At 39.6% G+C, this 20,209-nt stretch overlaps 1 protein-coding gene across 2 annotated transcripts in view; it reads right to left on the reverse strand.

Annotated features, from left to right (window-relative positions):
* Positions 1-20,209, reverse strand: part of LOC124802746 (mitogen-activated protein kinase 15-like) — a 202,165-nt gene that overhangs the window by 72,351 nt on the left and 109,605 nt on the right. For both annotated transcript variants that reach the window (XM_047263729.1, XM_047263730.1), the window contains one exon: positions 987-1,126. In XM_047263729.1, coding sequence (XP_047119685.1) covers positions 987-1,126 — 140 coding nt within the window. The remainder of the gene's footprint in view (positions 1-986; positions 1,127-20,209) is intronic.

Genomic DNA, 20,209 nt, shown 5'->3' on the forward strand with positions numbered 1-20,209 from the left:
GCAAGTTCTTGTCATTAGAAGCACCCTCTGACAGAAACATGGGACCATTTGGCATGCAAGTTTGCCCATGGTTGGTCTGCATCGGTTGTGAAGCAATCTGTGGAGTGTGCAGTGAATGTGTTACTGGTTTGGCTTAGGTGTTAATATTGTGGATTTTATTTGCCATATGCAAAACTTTGATATGGCATGGACCCAGCTTTACTTTGGAATACGGACTTATGTTAGCTTGCACTGTTTCTGGTAAGGATCCTGTGTATACATCTCTTGTTGTAAATAAATAAGAGCAAGTCTCCTTAGTTTATTCATAACTCATCTCTTACATAAGTATCTGCCTAAATTTGTCTGTTGAGCTGAAGTGATTTCCAATGACATTTGATAAGCATGACCCACCTGCTGATATTTCACTTACTCTTCTAGTTCCTATATTGATAGTAGAAGTTCATTCTTTTTGTTTATGAGGCTTCTTAAGATTTGATGAAAGGTACTCATTGGGTACTTTTCCAGACCCATTGCTTTGTCCAAGATGTACTTTGTGGTCTCACTAGTAGCTCATCTAACTGTGACTATATTTACTTTGCACTTACATCTTACACAGTACTTTACTCTAAAAATGTTTTGTGAAAATATTGGAAACAACTAGAACAGGATGGGGAATGCTTTGGCCAGAATGGATGCTTCTTTGAATTAGCTGTGTAATTCACCCCTTCCTAGATGCATTAAAATGTCAGTCACATCCATGTGTGGATGCCTGTCCTGTCTGACCATTTCTCTAAGTTCTGCATTAATATTTTCAAAACTTCATCCAGGGTTACTTGTACTGCTCAAAGAGTGAGATGATCTTTACAACATTAGTGTGATCAACTAGTACACATAAAAGGTGTTGAACATATATGCCATTGCAGAAATGTTAGGTTTAAAATATAGTAACCAACTAAGCAGAAAAACTAGTTCTCAGTTTATGAAATCATTTATTGTAAGAAACAAACCACTTTTTGATGGTGTTGGTAAGGCACTCATAATTCTTTCCATCTGGTTGATTGTCGATGATCCAGGAAATAGAGGTTTTCCCAAAAGCATCTCAGCCAGTATGCATCCCAAGCTCCACATGTCTATACCATGTGTGTATCTGTAGAACAAAGTTATCGTCAAATGCAGAACTGGTAAATCTAGAATGAACTATAAATACCTAAATGAGGATACATATTACTCAATAAATATATTTTTGAATTTCATTGTTGCAATTGGTTCTAGCCCATCAACCACTTTCCCATAGTGATCCACAGTGAGTCACAATAGAGTACAATATCAACTCAATAACATGTGGTTGGTAGTCAAAAGTAATGCAGAACATAGTGCAGCTTCCTAAACAACTCCTAAAATGGTTACCCATAAAATTAAGTCACTGCTTAATGAGAAAATAATAACAATAATAATAATAATAATAATAAATAAAATAATCCATGGAAATGATTAACTGCTTACTCATATTTAATGTGCTGGTTTAGCAAATATCTTGGAATAATGTCAACAGATTGAGCTACATTTATTTTTTTCTAGAACTCGTGCTCCCTCAATCTTATCTTCACCTGCAAGTCATTTTCTTGGACTGATTACAAAATGGGGAAAGTGTGATCAGAGGGAGAATGAAGCAAGCTGCTGTCTCTCCGCTCTGCTCTTTCAGACATACCTTGAAGAAATTATTGAGAAGTGCTCAATTGGAAAAAATGTAGTTTGTGTTGAAGAAAAAAGAATAGCATGTATATTATTTGCAGTTGATATGGTGTTACTAGCAGGAAGTGAAAGTAGTGCAAACAAAATGTTAAAAGACCTGAAATAAAAATATGGTATGAAGATAAATAAGAAAAAAGAAACAAAGAGAGTGGTGGTTGGCAAAGGAAATAAAATAGCTAATATTAAGAAACGGCAAATTAAAATTTTCCAAGTGACAGCTATCAAATACCTAGAAAATATAATAATGGAAGATCAAAGATGCCACCAGGATACCAAAGCTTTAACTGCAGTAGATATGGAAGCTGTCAATAGAAAGACAAAGTTATTATGTGGGAAGCTAGATAAAGAGCTCAGGAAAAGACTAGGTAGTGTGGCACTCCATGCAGTTGGAAAGTCGAAACATAATTATTGAGAAAAAGAGGACAACAGGAGGTTGCAAGCATCTGAGATGTGCGTGTGAAGGAGGACGGTATAGCGCCCCAGTGCTATATTACGGAAACACTTAAAAAACAGTATTTATAAAGAAGAGACATTTAAAAATTGAATAATATATTTTTATCATGTAGCCGTAAAATAATAATTTCTCTGGGTAGGTTTCGATTGCAAAGGAATAATTTATAACAAAATGATCTAAAGAGATGACAAGATACGCTCTTTTGTTAATTTTTTTAATCGTCTTCACTTCTTCTCTTGTCTTGATTGTGTATAGACGGACATCTTGCGAGTGCTGGCAAATGTAAGCATATTTGTATGGGTTAAGCATGTAATATATTCATTTAATATTATTGTGCACTTTTAATTTGTAAGAGGTGATCCCGATTTCATGTCCGCCTTCCTTGAATTAACCTGCATTCAAGTAATTGACAGTTCAACAATCGCAGTGGCCGATGCAGCCAACGACGCCATTACGTGGCGATATTAACTGATGAAAAATTAGCGGAAGCAGAAAACTCGCCCGCTATTAACATAATATTAATTTTTCTCCACAGCCGCCCGACGTTGCAGAAAATACGTAGCTTTAAGATTCTTATTTTCAGTACCATAGCCGACAGCCAGAGCCAGGACTCCGACTACGTGGCAATGATTAACAGAGGTAAGAAAAATACTCTCGTGCGTGTGTGGGCCGCAGTTGTAATTAATAACTAAAGATCTTTTGCCTTAAAGTGAACTGACTAGCCGAGGAAATTAATATGGAAAGTTTATTACACTGTTCAACTTATATGCTTATGTTTTAAGATTCAGCGAGTCTAACATTCATTAACATAACAAATAATTTGAGATTTATATTGTTAAAAAAAAGGAGAACTTCAGGAAAGCATTTAATCGTACATCAAAATTAAATGAAATATCATTTTTATTAAGGCCCACCACGTAAGTCGGCAACAATCAAAAAATAATAATAACAATAATAATATATTAAATTACGATGGACGCGAGAACGGAAAGGATTAGTCGAGTGCTGAGAGTGACTAATGAATAGGTGCTGGAAATAATAGTGAAGAGAAGAAAACTATTGGAAGTTATAAGTAAAAGAAAAAACTGGCTTGTTCACATGTTGTGATGCAACTGTTTGACAGTGAATGCATTGGAAAGTTTAATGTCTGCATTAAGAATGAAAGACAGGAAAATGTGCAAGATGGTGGATGCCATTAATGTGCGAGACTGTGAAACTAGGATTGTGTATGACAATCATAAATGCATTTTGCTTCATACCATTAACGAATTGATTGAAAAATATAAGAAAAAATTAGGTAAGAGAGTCAAGTGTGTGAAAGTATATGCTCCACATCATCGGCAGAAAACGTTAACTGCATGGAGGAAAAAACAAACGAATATTATTGCAAAGGGACAAGTATCAAAGGAATCATGTGTAAAATGTAAAACAGCTGTGCAAAAGCAAACCCAAAGAAAAAACTGTGGCTGTGTTTGAAGCGTTGTGTCCCAAATTAAGCCTACAAGAAAGAAGCAAAGAAGAAATTGTTTCTGTACTAACCACAGATGTACAAATATGGAAAGACGAATACAAAAAGTTGCAACTTTCCAAAATGCACACTATTCACCAGGAAAGTCCAACAAACTGTAGTGTAATTTCAGCAGACAAGATGAACTACACCATTACTAATCTCGAAAGTAGCTCCGGTAAGATAAACGACTGTGACACACAGCATCAAGAAAAAAGAAGATGCCTTAATTGATACTACAAAAGTTATTGAGCTTCGAAATTGACAAAAGAAAAATTCGTACAAAAATTTTATGCTCCAATTTTTAATGAAGATTCACAAGTATCTGCCCTCCATTCTGAAAGCCATAACAATGTACAGCCCCAATGTGTCAGAATATGAAAAAGTAACAAAGTTTATTGTCATTGCTGACATCATAGTAGTGGGATTGCTACTTGGATCAATGACAAAAATGATGGAAATGCAACAGCATTTGTTAAGACTGTTGCTCCTGTGTCTGAAACAGGAAAACTCGTCTACTTGCCTGAAGTCATTAATTTAACTCATAATGATTTTTGTGTTGTTTGGAGGAGCAAATGATGTACTTAAAAATGAAAACCACTGACAAGTTAAAAAAGTGTTTAGGACGCTTGACTCATATAAATGTCCTGTTAATGACCATTCCACACTGATATGATCTTCCTCTGTGGTCATGTGTAAAAAAAAAAAGAGGTAAGTGCTGCAAATGTGCTGCTCTCGAAAATGCGCACACAGTATGAAAATACAGAAACTGTATAGGACATATATTTCACACTACACATGGACCACATTTAAATGGAGAGGGGAAGCAGCTTGTGATGAAAAAATAAACAGATGTGTCACCAAGAAATCAGAGATAAGACATAGAAAATCAAAAAAACAGATCCATCTTTACATCACCTCCATTCACCAAAAAATCAATTATGTCCCTCTTATGCACAAGTGATCCACAGCTCACTACAAGAAAATATTTGGACTTCAACAATTCAGAAGAAGACTCTACACTTGCACACAAATGATTTTTTTGTGGACAAATCCTTACCAAGCAAGAATGAGGTTAGTGGTGTAATAAAAATGCCCTTAGGGAACTCTAATATTAATGTAAAAATCAGTACTGGTAATCAAATAAATTGCACCAACAAAGTCTTTCTAAAATTACCAAATATGCAGCAACCAGTCGCAAAATCATGTTTTATTATTCACTTTTGCAAATTGATTTTAACGGATTAACAGCCATCATCGGTGCTTTCAACCAATATGGGCCCTGAGTAGTAACACTGTCTTAAGCAAAGGTCTTTCTGTTTGCCATCAAAATATTCAATCAATAACAAACAAAACTTTAAATGTAAAGATTTTACTAAATACAGAACTCCACTTCACCAGTGTTCTGGGCATTACAGGGTCTGGCTAGATATTAACTGAATTGTCTCTTTTTCTATACCAGGGTACATACTAGCAAATTGCTTCTGGAGAAACAGTTATAAAAATGGAGGTACTTTAATTTTCATCAAGCAAGTTCTAAAACATAAATCTATTAATAAGTTTCAGTATCTCAATGCAGAAAGGACCTCTGAGCTGGCTCTTATTGAAGTCAGTGTGGCAAATATAGTGGCAGGAATTTATCTCTCCCCAAACGGAAATTTTGAGTCAATCCTAAATAAGCTTGAATCTGTACTAAATAGGCTCCATCTAGACAAGAAATCAATAGTGCTGTGTGGGGACTTCATTAATGATTTTCTTGGAAGTAGCAAAAGAAAGAGCTACTGCTCAACCTTACAGTTACTGTCAAATGAAAACTGAAAAGTGTCCCCTAAAATAGAAAATCTCACTCTGAACCATGACAACAAGAGTGTAACTGATTCTCAACACATCACAAATCTTTTCAGGTGTTACCCTGCAGATATCACAAATAATTTAACTATCAGTGACAAAACAGATACTACAAAGTGCAGTCATGTTCCTCTTCAATCTATGTTTGTGGAACAATTCCAGATGAAATCATCCATGTTGTATCAACTCTCAAGAAAATGTCACCAGGAACTGATGATATTCCTGACTGCACCAAAAAGCAATGTATTACAAAAATTTCACTGCATCTTGCAGATATAGTAAATTCATCTTTTCTAACAGGCATATTTTCAGATTGTTTAAAAATTGCTAAAGTGGTCCCTATTCATAAGAAAGGTGACAAATGAAATATAGAAAGGTATAGACCAATTGCCTTATAAGGCTTCAGTAAAATCATAGAAAAATGAGAGAATGTCTGCTCTCATAGACCAACACCTTCAGCCTATTACCCGGGACCTATCCTCCTATATAAAATATGCCAACCATTTCCTCGACCAACCCTTCACAGTTACTGTCCCTTTACCACACGGTGCCCTGCTCATCACTACTGATGCCACTTCCCTGTACACTAACATCCCTAATGTTCATGGCCTTACTGCTATTGAACACTGCCTTTCCAGATGCCCTATGGATTCCAAACCAACAACCTACTTCTTAGTCTACATGACGAACTATATCCTCACCCACAATTACTTCTCCTTTGAAGGCATTACCTACAAACAAATCCACAGTATGGCTACGGGCACCCGCATGGCACCAACCTATGCTAACCTATACATGAGCCATCTAGAGGAATTCTTCCTAAAAACCCAGAATCCTAAAGCCCTCACCTGGTTAAGATTCACTGATGACATCTTTGCTATCTGGATTGAAGGTGAGGACACCTTATTCACATTCCTCCAGAACATCAACAACTCCTGCCCCATTTGCTTCACCTGGTCCTACTCAACCAAACAAGCCACCTTCCTAGATGTTGACCTTCACCTCAGAGATGGCTACATCAGTACCTCCGTCCATATCAAACCTACTAACCACCAGCAATACCTCCACTTCGGCAGCTGCCACCCATTCCATACCAAGAAGTCCCTTCCGTACAGCCTAGCCACCCGTGGTCATTGCATCTGCAGTGATGAGCAGTCCCTCTCAAAATATACCGAGGGTCTCACTGAAGCCTTCAATGACCACAATTATCCTCCCATCCTTGTACAAAAACAAATCTCCCAGGCCTTATCTTTCCAGTCTCCCACCACCTCCCAAAGTACCACAGTCCGGCCACAGAGGAGTATTCCCCTCGTAACTCAGTACCATCCAGGACTGGAGCAACTGAATTACATTGAAACCTGTACTTATTTTTTAAAAATTCAAACTAATTTAATGATGTTTTCAACTTTGTAATTATGATACTTAGGAAAAATCTGTTAAATATCCGTAATACTTTTTGTGTATATCCATAATACGTTTCGTGCATAAGGCATAGTTCACGATCTAAAATTGTTTATCATGGGCACGTACTTTTTTTTTGGGTAATAAGTTCTTGTACACTACTTATGTACTATGTGTATGTAATTTGTTTGCTGTTTGTATATGTTTGTCAATTTATTATGTGTATGTGTTGTTATGTGTTACATGTAATCAAATGACAAATCCTATATCACATGTGTGATCTATTGGATGCTAAATAAATAAATAAATAAATTCTCTGCCAGGGTTTTGATTACCTCTCATCATGCCCCCAAATGAGAAATGTCCTGCCCACTATCATTCCCTCCCCTCCTACCGATGTATTCCACCGTCCATAGAACCTACACAATATACTCGTCCATCCTTACACAACCCCTGCTCCCAACCTCTTACTTCATGGCTCATACCCCTGCAATAGACCTAGATGCAAGACCTGTCCCATACATCCTCCTACCACCACCTACGCCAGTCCAGTCACTAACATCACCTATCCCATCAAAGGCAGGACTACCTGTGAAACCAGTCATGTGATTTACAAGCTAAGCTGCAACCACTGTGCTTCCATCTATGTAGGCATGACAACCAACAAGCTGTCTGTCCACATGAATGGCCACTGACAAACTGTGGCCAAAAAACAAGTGGACCACCCTGTTGCTGAACACGCTGCCAAACATTACATCCCTCATCTCAATGACTGCTTCACAGCCTGTGCCACATGGATCCTTCCCACCAACACCACCTTTTCTGAATTGTGCAGGTGGGAACTTTCCCTGCAATACATCCTACATTCCCGTAACCCTCCTGGCCTCAACCTTCGTTAGTCACTGTCCTCACCCATCCAGCCCCCTCCCTGTTCCCATTCCAGCACTACACAGCCCTCATTTCACCACCACACCCAGTCTTTTAATTGTTTTTTATTTCTCTCCTTTCCGCTACTTACTCCCTCCCCTCTCCACAGCTTCTCTCCTGCCCTCCATCTAAACTGCAACACTTCACTGTCCACCACTCCCACCATACTATCCCCCCCCCCCCTCCATGCCCCAACCTCCTCCTGTACCCCCACCCAGTCACCACTCCCATCATGCACTGGTGCTGCTGCTCCCAGTGTGGTTTCAGTTCTCTGAGACTGCAGACATGTTTGCAAGTTGCATCTGCGTGCGTGCATGTGTGTGTGTGTGTGTGTGTGTGTGTGTGTGTGTGTGTGTGTGTGTGTCTTCTGCTGACAAAGGCCATAATGGCCAAAAGCTATAATTGTGTGAATCTTTTTGTTGTGCCTATCGCGACTCAACATCTCCGCTATATGGTAAGTAGCAACTTTCCTTCTCTGGTATTGTTACATTCCATCCTGGATTTTCCATTGTTTGGTTAAAAATTTATTTATAATAGATTAGTGAAATTTTTAGAGAAAAACATACTTCTCACTGATACACAGCATGGATTCAGGAAAAACAAATCAACAACTAGTGCTGTCTACAAATTTATACACAATGCCATGCAAACAGTGGACAAAAAAGAAAGTGCCACTGGCATTTTTAGACTTATGCCTTTGACATACTGGACCACAATGTACCGTTGGACAGGCTCCAAGTATATGGCATTAGAGGCACTGCACTTAAATGGTTCACATTGCACCTGACAAACAGGAAACAGAAAATATAAATAAAACATGAACTAAAGGAAAATACCTGGATATGTTTATAATTTCTAAAATGAGGAGTCCCTCATGGATTCACAGTTGTGCCAATCCTCTTTCTCCTGTATATCCATGACTTAGATTTAAATTTTGAGTCACAAACAAATACTTTTTTTGCAGATGACATGTGCATCCTTATTACAAGAAACACCCCAAGTCAGCTCCAGACAACTGCAAATAAAACTACAGCACAGCTGAATAGACGGTTTGAGAGGGTTAAGCTACTGATAAACACCAAAAATCAACATGCCCAAATTTCTGTTTAAAAAGTGATGTATGCAACACCAGTGTGACAATAAGCACCAACAAAATTTCATCTTCTCTGGAAACAATGTTTTTAGGCACATGACTTCAAAATAACTTGAAATGGCATACACATATTGTGCTGGCATAAGCTGTCACCATTGCACCAGTTGACAAAAATGTAGCAGATCGATAGTAGGCGCTGGATCAAGTGCGCCTATCAGGAGAGAGGCCAAATACAGACTTGCAAGCAACATGCTGCCAAAACCCTCTCAACCACAAGTATTTAGATTGCTGCCTCTGACCAGAGGGCTCAGTCTCACCAGCACAGTCAATCAGTCAGCCACTCAGTCTCAGTCACCAGCTCACAGATGGACTTCACTCACTACTCCAAGCTGGCATTTGCTGTCATTCATTCACAGAGTAGCACAGTTCAGCACAGGCTATGCCAGTACATAACATCCAGATTTGTGTCTATAGCAAGACTGCCGATATTGTCTGCAAGTACTGAACCTGTACCATGGCACACAGACCCTATTTAAGATAAGTAGCTCTCTGTTCATGTAAATAAAGAACCCGGTTAATCCACGTGGCCATTTATGTTGTAGAAAGAGGATACTGGCCACCAAACAACATCTTCTCCCTTGATCGCTCATAGTGGTAGACTGCTTTAGCAAGTTTCCATTTGTAGTGCCTATGGCTTCTACCAAATCATGCAGCACCATTCAAGTGTTGTCCTCCATATTTTTCACTGACAGTTTGCCAGAAGTGCTCGTGTCAGACAACAGACCATAGTTCACTTCATGTGACTTTGAACAGTTTTGTGAACGAAATGGCCCTCATCATCTAACAAGTGCTCTGTTTCACCCATAGTCCAATGGAGAAGCAGAACACTTAGTACCCACACATGGGAATAGGTGCTGTAGCTCTTTCACACTTCCCATCACTCCCACCCATGAGACTCATGAGGCGGAACTTCTGCATGGCCCCCGCAATTGGATGCTGCTACACTTGCTACAACCATCACAGCATCTGGTGCCATCAATGGTCCACAAGTATCACTTTGTGCCCCACAATCTTATTTTTTTTCAGGGTATATGGTAACCATGGGCACTGGGAAAGAGGTATGATCCAGGAATGCATTGGCTCTTTTATGTACTTGATCGCAGGCCCAGATGATTTTCAGTGCCACCACCAGAATCACTTTTATGCATGTCATTTTCCCCATGATTCTGCAGCTTTTCTTCCCCCAGATTCAGGGCTTCAAGGGACATCGCGGCCTTCGCAACCACCCACTGGTGCCATGAGGGAACCCCAGGAGGAGTGGATCAATGATGCACCCTCGCCCCTGCCGTCCCCCCCTCTCCGACCCAATAGACCTGGACCCACCACCACCATCGACAGGACAATCAATTGCTCCAGGACACACCCTCAGGCCTAGATGTGTGCCCTAGCAGCGGTTTTCAGGAGGATGTTCCTGTTGCCTCGCAAGCCAGATGATGGGTGCAGTCGGAAGAACGGCCCCTGCCGTCCCCCCCTCTCCGACCCAATAGACCTGGACCCACCACCGCCATCGACAGGACAATCAATTGCTCCAGGACACACCCTCAGGCCTAGATGTGTGCCCCAGCAGCGGTTTTCAGGAGGATGTTCCTGTTGCCTTGCAAGCCAGATGATGGGTGCAGTCGGAAGAACGTCTTCCTCCACAGTCATGGCTCACTGCCAAGCACATTGCCCAGTTCATCATGTTCAAGGTATCGTAAAGTTACAATACTTTCTTTTGATTGCAAGACCCCCAGTGTTCAGGTTAATACAAAAACTATTCCCAACCACGTATCCAAATAAACTTGCCTATGACCAAGTAATCACTGCATTAACTCGGTACTATGACCAGCTAGCCCAAGTTGCTGTCACTAGATATCAGTTCTTTCACTTGCAAAAAAAAAACAGAGCAGACATACCACCAATGGTACACAGAATTAACAGTGATGACTATTAGGAAGCATAAATTTAAGTGTAGTTGCGGCAACTTTTACAGTAATCTCATGATACGTGATGCTATAACGTTCAATCTCCCAGATAGTAGAGTATGGGAACAGGTCTTACAGTACTCTGATCCATCACTTTCCCAAGTATTTTAAATCTTAGAGCAATATGATCTGGGTGCCATAGTGGCTGATAAGTTTGACCAGGCATGATTTGTTGGGTCAAGTCGCCCCTTGCTTGTGACCGCCCCAAGCAGCCGCAACAACAAGCGTGGACACAGTCGCGTGGACAGCCACATAGATATGTAGGCAATTTAGTGAAGTCTTGTCCTAGATGTTTTGCTTGCCATAAAAGACAGGACTGCCCATCAGGTAACACATTTGTTACACATGTAGAAGAAAAAGCCATGTCCAAGCAGTTTGTTTGCAACGGCACAAATATGCCATTTTGCCCACTCCCAGAAAAAACAGGCTCATGTACAGGCAGTGAACAATGTGTTTTTAAAACCTACAACAGGTTCTGGCAAAAGTAAGATTAAGGTTGTGCCTCCTTCTTGCCCTAGTGCTGTGCAACAATGTTCAAACAAACTGTTTGTCTCATTATGAAGTGCTGGCCATAGTGCCAACTTTCAGTTACACACTTGTGCCTCAGTAACTTTGCTTAATCATGCCATGTATAAACAGTTAGGCTCACCACACCTTTCTAAATCTAGCAAGCACCTCACTGCTTATAGCAGACAGGAAATTCCAGTACTTGGACAGTGTAATTTGCCTGTCACTTAGAGATCTCACTCCAGGACAATGAATTTTACTGTGTTGAAATCAATAGACAGTGAAAACATATTTGGATTAGATGCCTTTGATTTGTTTAGACTTAGCATCCAGGACAATGTACTTTCAATATTGGCTTTTGCACCAAAAGGGTGCTGCCCATCCTGTCTGCCAGATCATTTATGTATACAGAAAATAGCAGCTGTCTTATCACACTTCCCTGGAGCACTTCTAATGTTACCCCTATCTCTGGTGAACACTTGTTGACAAGGACAACATACTGGGTTGTATTACTTAAGAAATCTTTGAGCCAGTCACATATCTGGGAGCCTATTCCATATGCACATCTGCAGTGGGGTACCATATCGAATGCCTTTTGGAACTCTAGAAATATTGAATCTACCTGTTGCCCATCATCCATAGTTCGCACTATATTGTGAGAAAAAAGCAAGCTGGGCTTCACATGAGCAATTTTGTCTAAAGTCATGCTGATTCATGAATATGAGCTTTTTGGGTTCTAGGAAATTTATTATATTCAAACCAAGAATATGCAGCAAATCGATGCTAAGGATATTGGTGTGCAATTTTAGAGGTCCATTCTTTTACCCTTCTTGTACACAGGAGTCACCCGCACTTTTTTCCAGTCATTTGGCACTTTGCACTGGTCGAGACATTCATGATAAATGCAAAATAAGTAAGGGGCCAATGATGTAGAACACTCTTTGCAAAATTGAATTGGGATTCCATCTGGACCTGGTGACTTATTTGTTTTCAAGTCTTCCAGTTGTTTCTCCACAGCAGGGCTGCTTATTACTATGTCATCCATAAGGGAGTCTGTGTAATGGTCAAACAATGACACATTTATATGATACTGCTGTGTGAACGATTTTTTAAATGTGGAATTATAAAACTTTGGCCTTCCTTTTGCTAACTTCTACTGTCAAACCACACTGGTCAACAAGTGACTGAAGAAAGCCTTAAGCCCACTTAAAGATTTTACGTACATACTAGGAAACTGTATGTATGTTAAAAAGAGTTTAAAAGATGTTCATGTCCAGTCAGTAAGGACATAAGCCTACAAAGTTCCACAATAAACAGTGGTATACAAATTTACAACAGCCTTCCACATTAGGTAAAAATCATATCATCATTCACACTCTTTTATAAAACCCTAAGGGCATTCTTATTTGATCACTGCTTTTATTCAGTAACAGAATTCTTAGAACATTTGAGATGCAAGTGACTTGAAGCAAGATAGTGCAGCTACTGCAAGTAGTGCAAGCTCTTTTGTAAATAAAGCTAAAATTTATGTATCTACTGAAATAATACTGTATTCTTACTGTGTTGTGTTACTGTTTCGTTTTGTGTTTGTTCTGTGTCCCTGTATCTGGAAACGCTTTTTTGTCAATGAATAAACAAGTAAACTGAAGGATCTCGAAGCTACTAGGAAATGAAGAGAGTAGCAGAATACAGAAGGGCAAAAAGAACAGCCATGTGAAGACCTACCTTTTGGCAGAATACATAATAATGATGATGATGATGATGATGATGATGATGATGATGGTGATAATAATAATAATAATAATAATAATAATAATAATAATAATAATAATAATAAGTTATAAGCTATGTGAACTACATTTATCATTACATTTACATTAACAATGTGTGTAATTAACCTCTGACAAACGTTAAATCAATCTTTGTAAGGACATACGAGCATTAGAATTTGGTGACAATGATGACGATGAAGGCGATAGATTAGTTTAGATAGATGATGAGAAAGGGAGGACAGGAGAGCCACAAGCACTGTTGCAGGAAAAAACACACTCAGACTATGTGATGTGCATGACACACATCAGTACACTTATCACTTGCATGCTCTAATTCAGAGGCACTAATGCTCTCACATTCATACCAATAATTGACACTTCTGACTGACTATTTAGTTTGATATGCTACACCAGAAAAATTTCAGAACACAAGTGTCTTGAGACAGAGCCTGCATTGCTATTGACATGTTATTACAAAACTGGGTCACTAGCTAACCTAGCAAACACCTGGAGAACTTTAGTACACATTCAATTCTGTACATTTCAAACTCCTGACAATAAAATGCAATATGCTCAAGCGTTCCAAATGTCCACAAACTAGTCTGTCATTATTGGATTTGATTTAGATGTTGTGAATGGAGGGAGGGAGGGAGAGAGGTAGAGAGGGAGAGAGAGAGAGAGAGAGAGAGAGAGAGAGAGAGAGAGAGAGAAAGAGAGAGAGACAAACTCATCTGGCACTTAACAGCATCAGAAAGACTGAGGAACTGTTTTCAGATTTTCATTGTTTGTTAATGACAGAATTTCATAAGGCAACAAATGTTTTGGCAAGCTGCCGTTAGTGTGCCTAATTGTTCAAACATTTGCCTGCAAGAGTTCTGATGGCTTGCACATAATTCATCCTTGGTTGATCCACTATCAATTCTCCTGGATGTATATTATGCCCACTCACATTTTATTTTCATTATTGTCACAGTTATTTCTCTGGCTCATGTCTGTTCCAGGTTTTTCACTTTAAAAGTCCATGTGTTTCCATTTTTTCACACTCTATTGTCATTTATCTTCTCACGTCCACTCACAGACATTTCTCAATTGTTTTGCTTCATTCAGAATATCCTCTCATGATCCTATTATCATTTACTTAAAACTCTGAGTTTCTCTTTAATGACTCCTTTAGTCCATTTGAGATTTTATACATTTTCTCCATTTGTCATACTTACATTAGTACCTTTGTTACCTAAGGAGGTCAGATGTGTTTGCGCATCTGCACTGAAGCATGTGGATCCATTGCCCATCTAGGTGAATCAATTATACAAATGCATAGTGTCCGTTCTTTCAGACATTCATATAATTGATTCACCTAGATGGGCAATGGATCCATCTCCTTCACTGCAGATGCACAAGTGTGTCCAACTTCCTGTGGGAATCTCTGAGTAGCAAGCATGGAGGAAATGGACAGGAACTGCAGATAGGTGGTGCTCGGTGGGAATGTGGGTCGGCCGTGAGGCATGCAAAGATAGTCCGCGCAGTTGGAATAACAGTGTGTCCCAGATGGCCAGTGGTTAACGCACCAGCCTAGTAAACAGGAGATCTCAGGTTTGACTCCAGTCTGGCACAAATTTTCACTCATTGCCACTGACTCCGTATAATATCCCAATGCAGCTGACATCAGTAATCCCATCTCTATTCTTCCCCCCCCCCCCCCCCCCCTCCACTTTCAATTTACATATCTTTATTCTACTGATTTATGATGTTTGCAATTCCGTTACATATTTGGAGGTCCCCTTCCCCTATACACACACACACACACACACACACACACACGCACACACACACACACACACACACACACACACACACACACACACCTTTAATTTTTGTCCTTTTGAAGACGTCTTCTACCTCCTCATCAGAAGTGTGCATGTTGGGGTGCGTGTTCCTGAATGACTTCCATGGAATAGCTTTTGTTATTTTTTACAATAAGTCTCACTGTTTTGTAGTATATTTCTTCAACATCTGTAACACTGTTCTATCTTGTTTACAATAAAGCATACATGTACAGCTACCCATAGCGACTCCACCATTCTGTTTGAAAATGTTGCCATTAATTGAAAAATATGTGGATGCCAGCATATGACAACAAAGCTTCACCAACTCTTCATCTAGGTTTTCGCTTACCAAACTCAGGGACTCTTCCAGAGGGACTTTTGTAAAGAGGGATACCAATACCACAACAAAACTAAATAGTAAGTCCAAAGGACTCAGCCTCAAAGATTTCAACCGTCAAATAAAATCCAACAAATTGTAGATATGGTGTTCACACAAGCCAACATACAGGCTGAGAACAAATGTTACATACTTTGCCCATTTATAAGTAGGTGCACCCAACTTACTGACAATGGGGCATAGGGGTACCCTTTCCTTACGGAACTTCGGCAGACCATACAACCTAGGCAGAATGGCAGCACCAGGATGATGTTTCTTACATAAATTTCAGACACCAAGCTCTTTTTCAAAACTGATAGGGTATTGTGCTCAATTCTTTCTGTGAGGACACTAGGTAGTCTTCTGTAAGCTGGGTCATTGAGTAGTAAATCCATTTTAAAGACATAATCATACCACACCAATTCAACTGTGGCATTCCTCCACCTGACCTTCAGGTAGGCTGTGTACTGCTTGTTCTACAGACGAGATAAATTCTGTAACAGGAAGTCTCTTTGGAGACTTCCTGTGTGGTCTGCTAAGGTTACTTAAGAAAGGGATTCCTCTGTGCCCCACTGTCAGTAATTTGGGTGCACCTACTTACAACCTGGTAAAGTATTTAGCAGCTGTTCTCAGGCCATATGTTGGCAAGTGTGAATACCATATCTACAATTCAATGGATTTTATTCAACAATTAAAATCTTTGAGGCTGGGACCTATGGATTTACTAGTGAATTTTGATTTGGTATCTCCATTTACACGAGTTCCTCTGGAAGAGGCTATGAGTTTGTTCAGTAAAAAACTATATGAAGAGTTTGTGAAGCTTTGTCGTCATGTGCTGACAGCCATATATCTTTCATTTAATGGCAACATTTTCAAACAGAATGATGAAGTGGCTAAGGGTAGTCCTTTACTACCCACAGTCACCAATCTATTAATGGAGGACTTTGACAATAAAGCAATTAGATCTTCAGCATTGCAACCAATGTGTTTCTGGAGGTAGACAGATGATAGCTTTATCATCTGGCCTCATGGATGTGATGCTCTCAACAAATTTTTGAACCACTTCAACTATCTTCATCCAGAATTAAATTTACCTTGGAGGTTGAAGGTGATGGATGCTTCCATATTTGGACATCAAGATTTACAGAAAACAAGATGGTACTCTAGGGCATAGTGTTCATCGAAAGCCAACACACGCCAATCGCTATCTGCATGCTAAGAGTTGCCATCCATGATACCAATGCATTGTGTCCTTAGGACTCTGATATGCAGAGTATACCGTATTTACTCAAATCTAAGCTGCAAACGAATCTAAGCCGCACCTAAAAAATGAGACTAGTGTTTCCGAATCTAAGCCACACCTGAAATTTGAGACTCGAAATTCAAGGGGAGAGAAAAGTTTTAGGCCGCACCTCCAAATCGAAACAAAGTTGGTCCATTGTAATATGAGACACAATTTAGGTCGAATGAATGACGATACAGCTACAGTAGTTTGGTTCGAGTCGTAAGCTTAGCAGTTAAGCATTACCAGGTAGCCATTGCTATGCGTCAGGTGCTCCGTCCATATTTATACAGATACCCTTCCTCTTTCACATGCTTCGCCTGGTTTGAATCGATTGCCGTTTTCTTTGTTATAGGTGTTTACGTCACTCTAAGCTGAAAATGCATTACTGTACTGTGTCATGCATTGTTTGTCGCATTCTGATAGTGCGTGTTTACGGCCTGTCGCCGCTCGCAGTATGGCTTGCTTTTGTGCGCGCTACCGCCACTTATAATAATAATAATAATAATAAAATAAAAAAAATAAAAAAAAAGGAGGGGAATCGTCTCATTAGTGAAACAAAGGCAAGAGACTGCTATTTGTTGTCACTTACACTGCTGCTTTCTTTGATAATGATCAACAAGTACCAAATAATAGACTGCATATGGTAGAACACGTTCTGAATGAGAGTTAGGCGAAAATTTATCTCCGTTTGAAAATCTTTGCGGCCGCTTCTTTAGTACATCAAATTCTGCACAGAAATTAGAGTCATCTTAGATTTAAAAATCTAATCAGTTGCCGTGCTTCATTTCTGACTGTACCACTATTAGGCATAAGAATAATACGAATATAAACATGACACAATACGTATATTCTTCCGCGTTTGCTGTTGTCTCACTCTAGTTTCGTAGTTTATTAGGCAGACAGGATTTAAATGAGATAGCAGCAAACACGAAAGAATACATGGCAAAATGTTTATATTCATATTATTCTTATGGTGAAGAGAATACTGCATGTGATTCACATTTCATCAGGTTTCTATTAGCAACTATCTCTTCTCACAGGTACGAAAAAATTCAGAACGTAGAGTTGGCCATATTGACAAACATCCCAAACAGTCTTGCCAGTCGGATTTTTGTAGTACATTGAAATTGTGCTACATTCAAATAAGAACAATACGGAATTTGTATTTACTTCGTTGGATAATGTATGAAAATGCAGTGGTTGAAACTCAGGGCGGAGAAAAAAAGCTCGACTTCCACCTTTTTTTTAAATTTATTTACTGACGCAGAGGTTTTGGTGCCAAAATTTATCTTTGTGCCTACAAAGCATGCCTGTGTAGCGCTACATATATTCAACGGCAGAAGTTAGTTGTGGCGGCACCTACCAACATTTTTCAGAACTTCCACTTGCTTTGCACTCGATTCTAAGCTGCAGGCGGTTTTTTGGATTACAAAAACCAGAAAAAAAGTGTGGCTTAGATTCGAGTAAATACGGTATGCCATTTCTGACATGGAGAGTTTAACCCATAAATTTGTACATTTGATGGCAGTTTTTAAGGAAAATGGATACTCTGAGAATCAGATTTGTTGAGCTATGGAGTTTGGACCATCCCTGGAAGTGCACAAAGAGGAGCACAGGTCTGTTACCTTTATCCCTAATGCTGGGGACATATCATTTAAAACTGAAAGAATTTTAAGTAGTTTTAACACTAAGCATGTTTTCCATCCACCTTTCAAGATTAGGACATTACTTGGTTCTGTGAAATATGATTTGTTCCTTAGGAAGCCTGGCATATATAAAATTCTGTGTCAACATGGGAAGGTCACTCAGTTCACACAGTTCAGAACAGGTGCATGGAATATTGGCATCATATGGGGCTGCAACAGCTGGAAAAGTCGGCTGTGGCAGAACATTGCTTAAACAAGGGACACAGAATGAAATTTGATAAGACAATGATAGTTGCCAACACTTCCAATTTTTGGGATAGTGTTTGTTGTTGTTGTGGTCTTCAGTCCTGAGACTGGTTTGATGCAGCTCTCCATGCTACTCTATCCTGTGCAAGCTTCTTCATCTCCCACTACCTACTGCAACCTACATCCTTCAGAATCTGCTTAGTGTATTCATCTCCTGGTCTCCCTCTACGATTTTTACCCTCCACACTGCCCTCCAATACTAAATTCGTGATCCCTTGATGCCTCAGAACATGTCCTACCAACCGATCCCTTCTTCTAGTCAAGTTGTGCCACAAACTTCTCTTCTCCGCAATCCTATTCAATATATGATCTACCCATCTAATCTTCAGCATTCTTCTGTAGCACCACATTTTGAAAGCTTCTATTCTCTTCTTGTCCAAGCTAGTTATCGTCCATGTTTCACTTCCATACATGGCTACGCTCCATACAAATACTTTCAGAAATGACTTCCTGACACTTAAATCAATACTCGATGTTAACAAATTTCTCTTCTTCAGAAACGCTTTCCTTGCCATTGCCAGTCTACATTTGATATCCTCTCTACTTCAACCATCATCAGTTATTTTGCTCCCCAAATAGCAAAACTCCTTTACTGCTTTAAGTGTCTCATTTCCTAATCTAATTCCCTCAGCATCACCCGACTTACTTTGACTACATTCCATTATCCTCGTTTTGCTTTTGTTGACGTTCATCTTGTACCCTCCTTTCATGACACTGTCCATTCCATTCAACTGCTCTTCCAAGTCCTTTGCTGTCTCTGACAGAATTACAATGTCATCGGCGAACCTCAAAGTTTTTATTTCTTCTCCATGGATTTTAATACCTACTCCGAATTTTCTTTTGTTTCCTTCACTGCTTGCTCAATATACAGATTGAATAACATCGGGGATAGGCTAAAACCCTGTCTCACTCCCTTCCCAACCACTGCTTCCCTTTCTTGCCCCTCAACTCTTATAACTGCCATCTGGTTTCTGTACAAATTGTAAATAGCCTTTCGTTCCCTGTACTTTACCCCTGCCACCTTCAGAATTTGAAAGAGAGAATTCCAGTCAACATTGTCAAAAGCTTTCTCTAAGTCTACAAATGCTAGAAACGTAGGTTTGCCTTTCCTTAATCTAGCTTCTAAGATAAGTCGTAGGGCCAGTATTGCCTCACATGTTCCAATATTTCTACGGAATCCAAACTGATCTTCCCCAAGGTCAGTTTCTACCAGTTTTTCCATTCGTCTGTAGAGAATACACGTTAGTATTTTGCTGCTTCCCTACACCGTGACTTATTAAACTGATTGTTTGGTAATTTTCACATCTGTCAGCACCTGCTTTCTATGGGATCAGAATTATTATATTCTTCTTGAAGTCTGAGGGTATTTCACCTGTCTCTTACATCTTGCTCACCAGATGGTAGAGTTTTGTCAGGACTGGCTCTCCCAAGGCCGTCAGTAGTTCTAATGGAATGTTGTCTACTCCCAGGGCCTTGTTTCGACTCAGGTCTTTCAGTGCTCTGTCA

The sequence above is a fragment of the Schistocerca piceifrons genome, chromosome 6 (assembly GCF_021461385.2).
Source record: "Schistocerca piceifrons isolate TAMUIC-IGC-003096 chromosome 6, iqSchPice1.1, whole genome shotgun sequence".
Lineage (NCBI taxonomy): Eukaryota > Metazoa > Arthropoda > Insecta > Orthoptera > Acrididae > Schistocerca > Schistocerca piceifrons.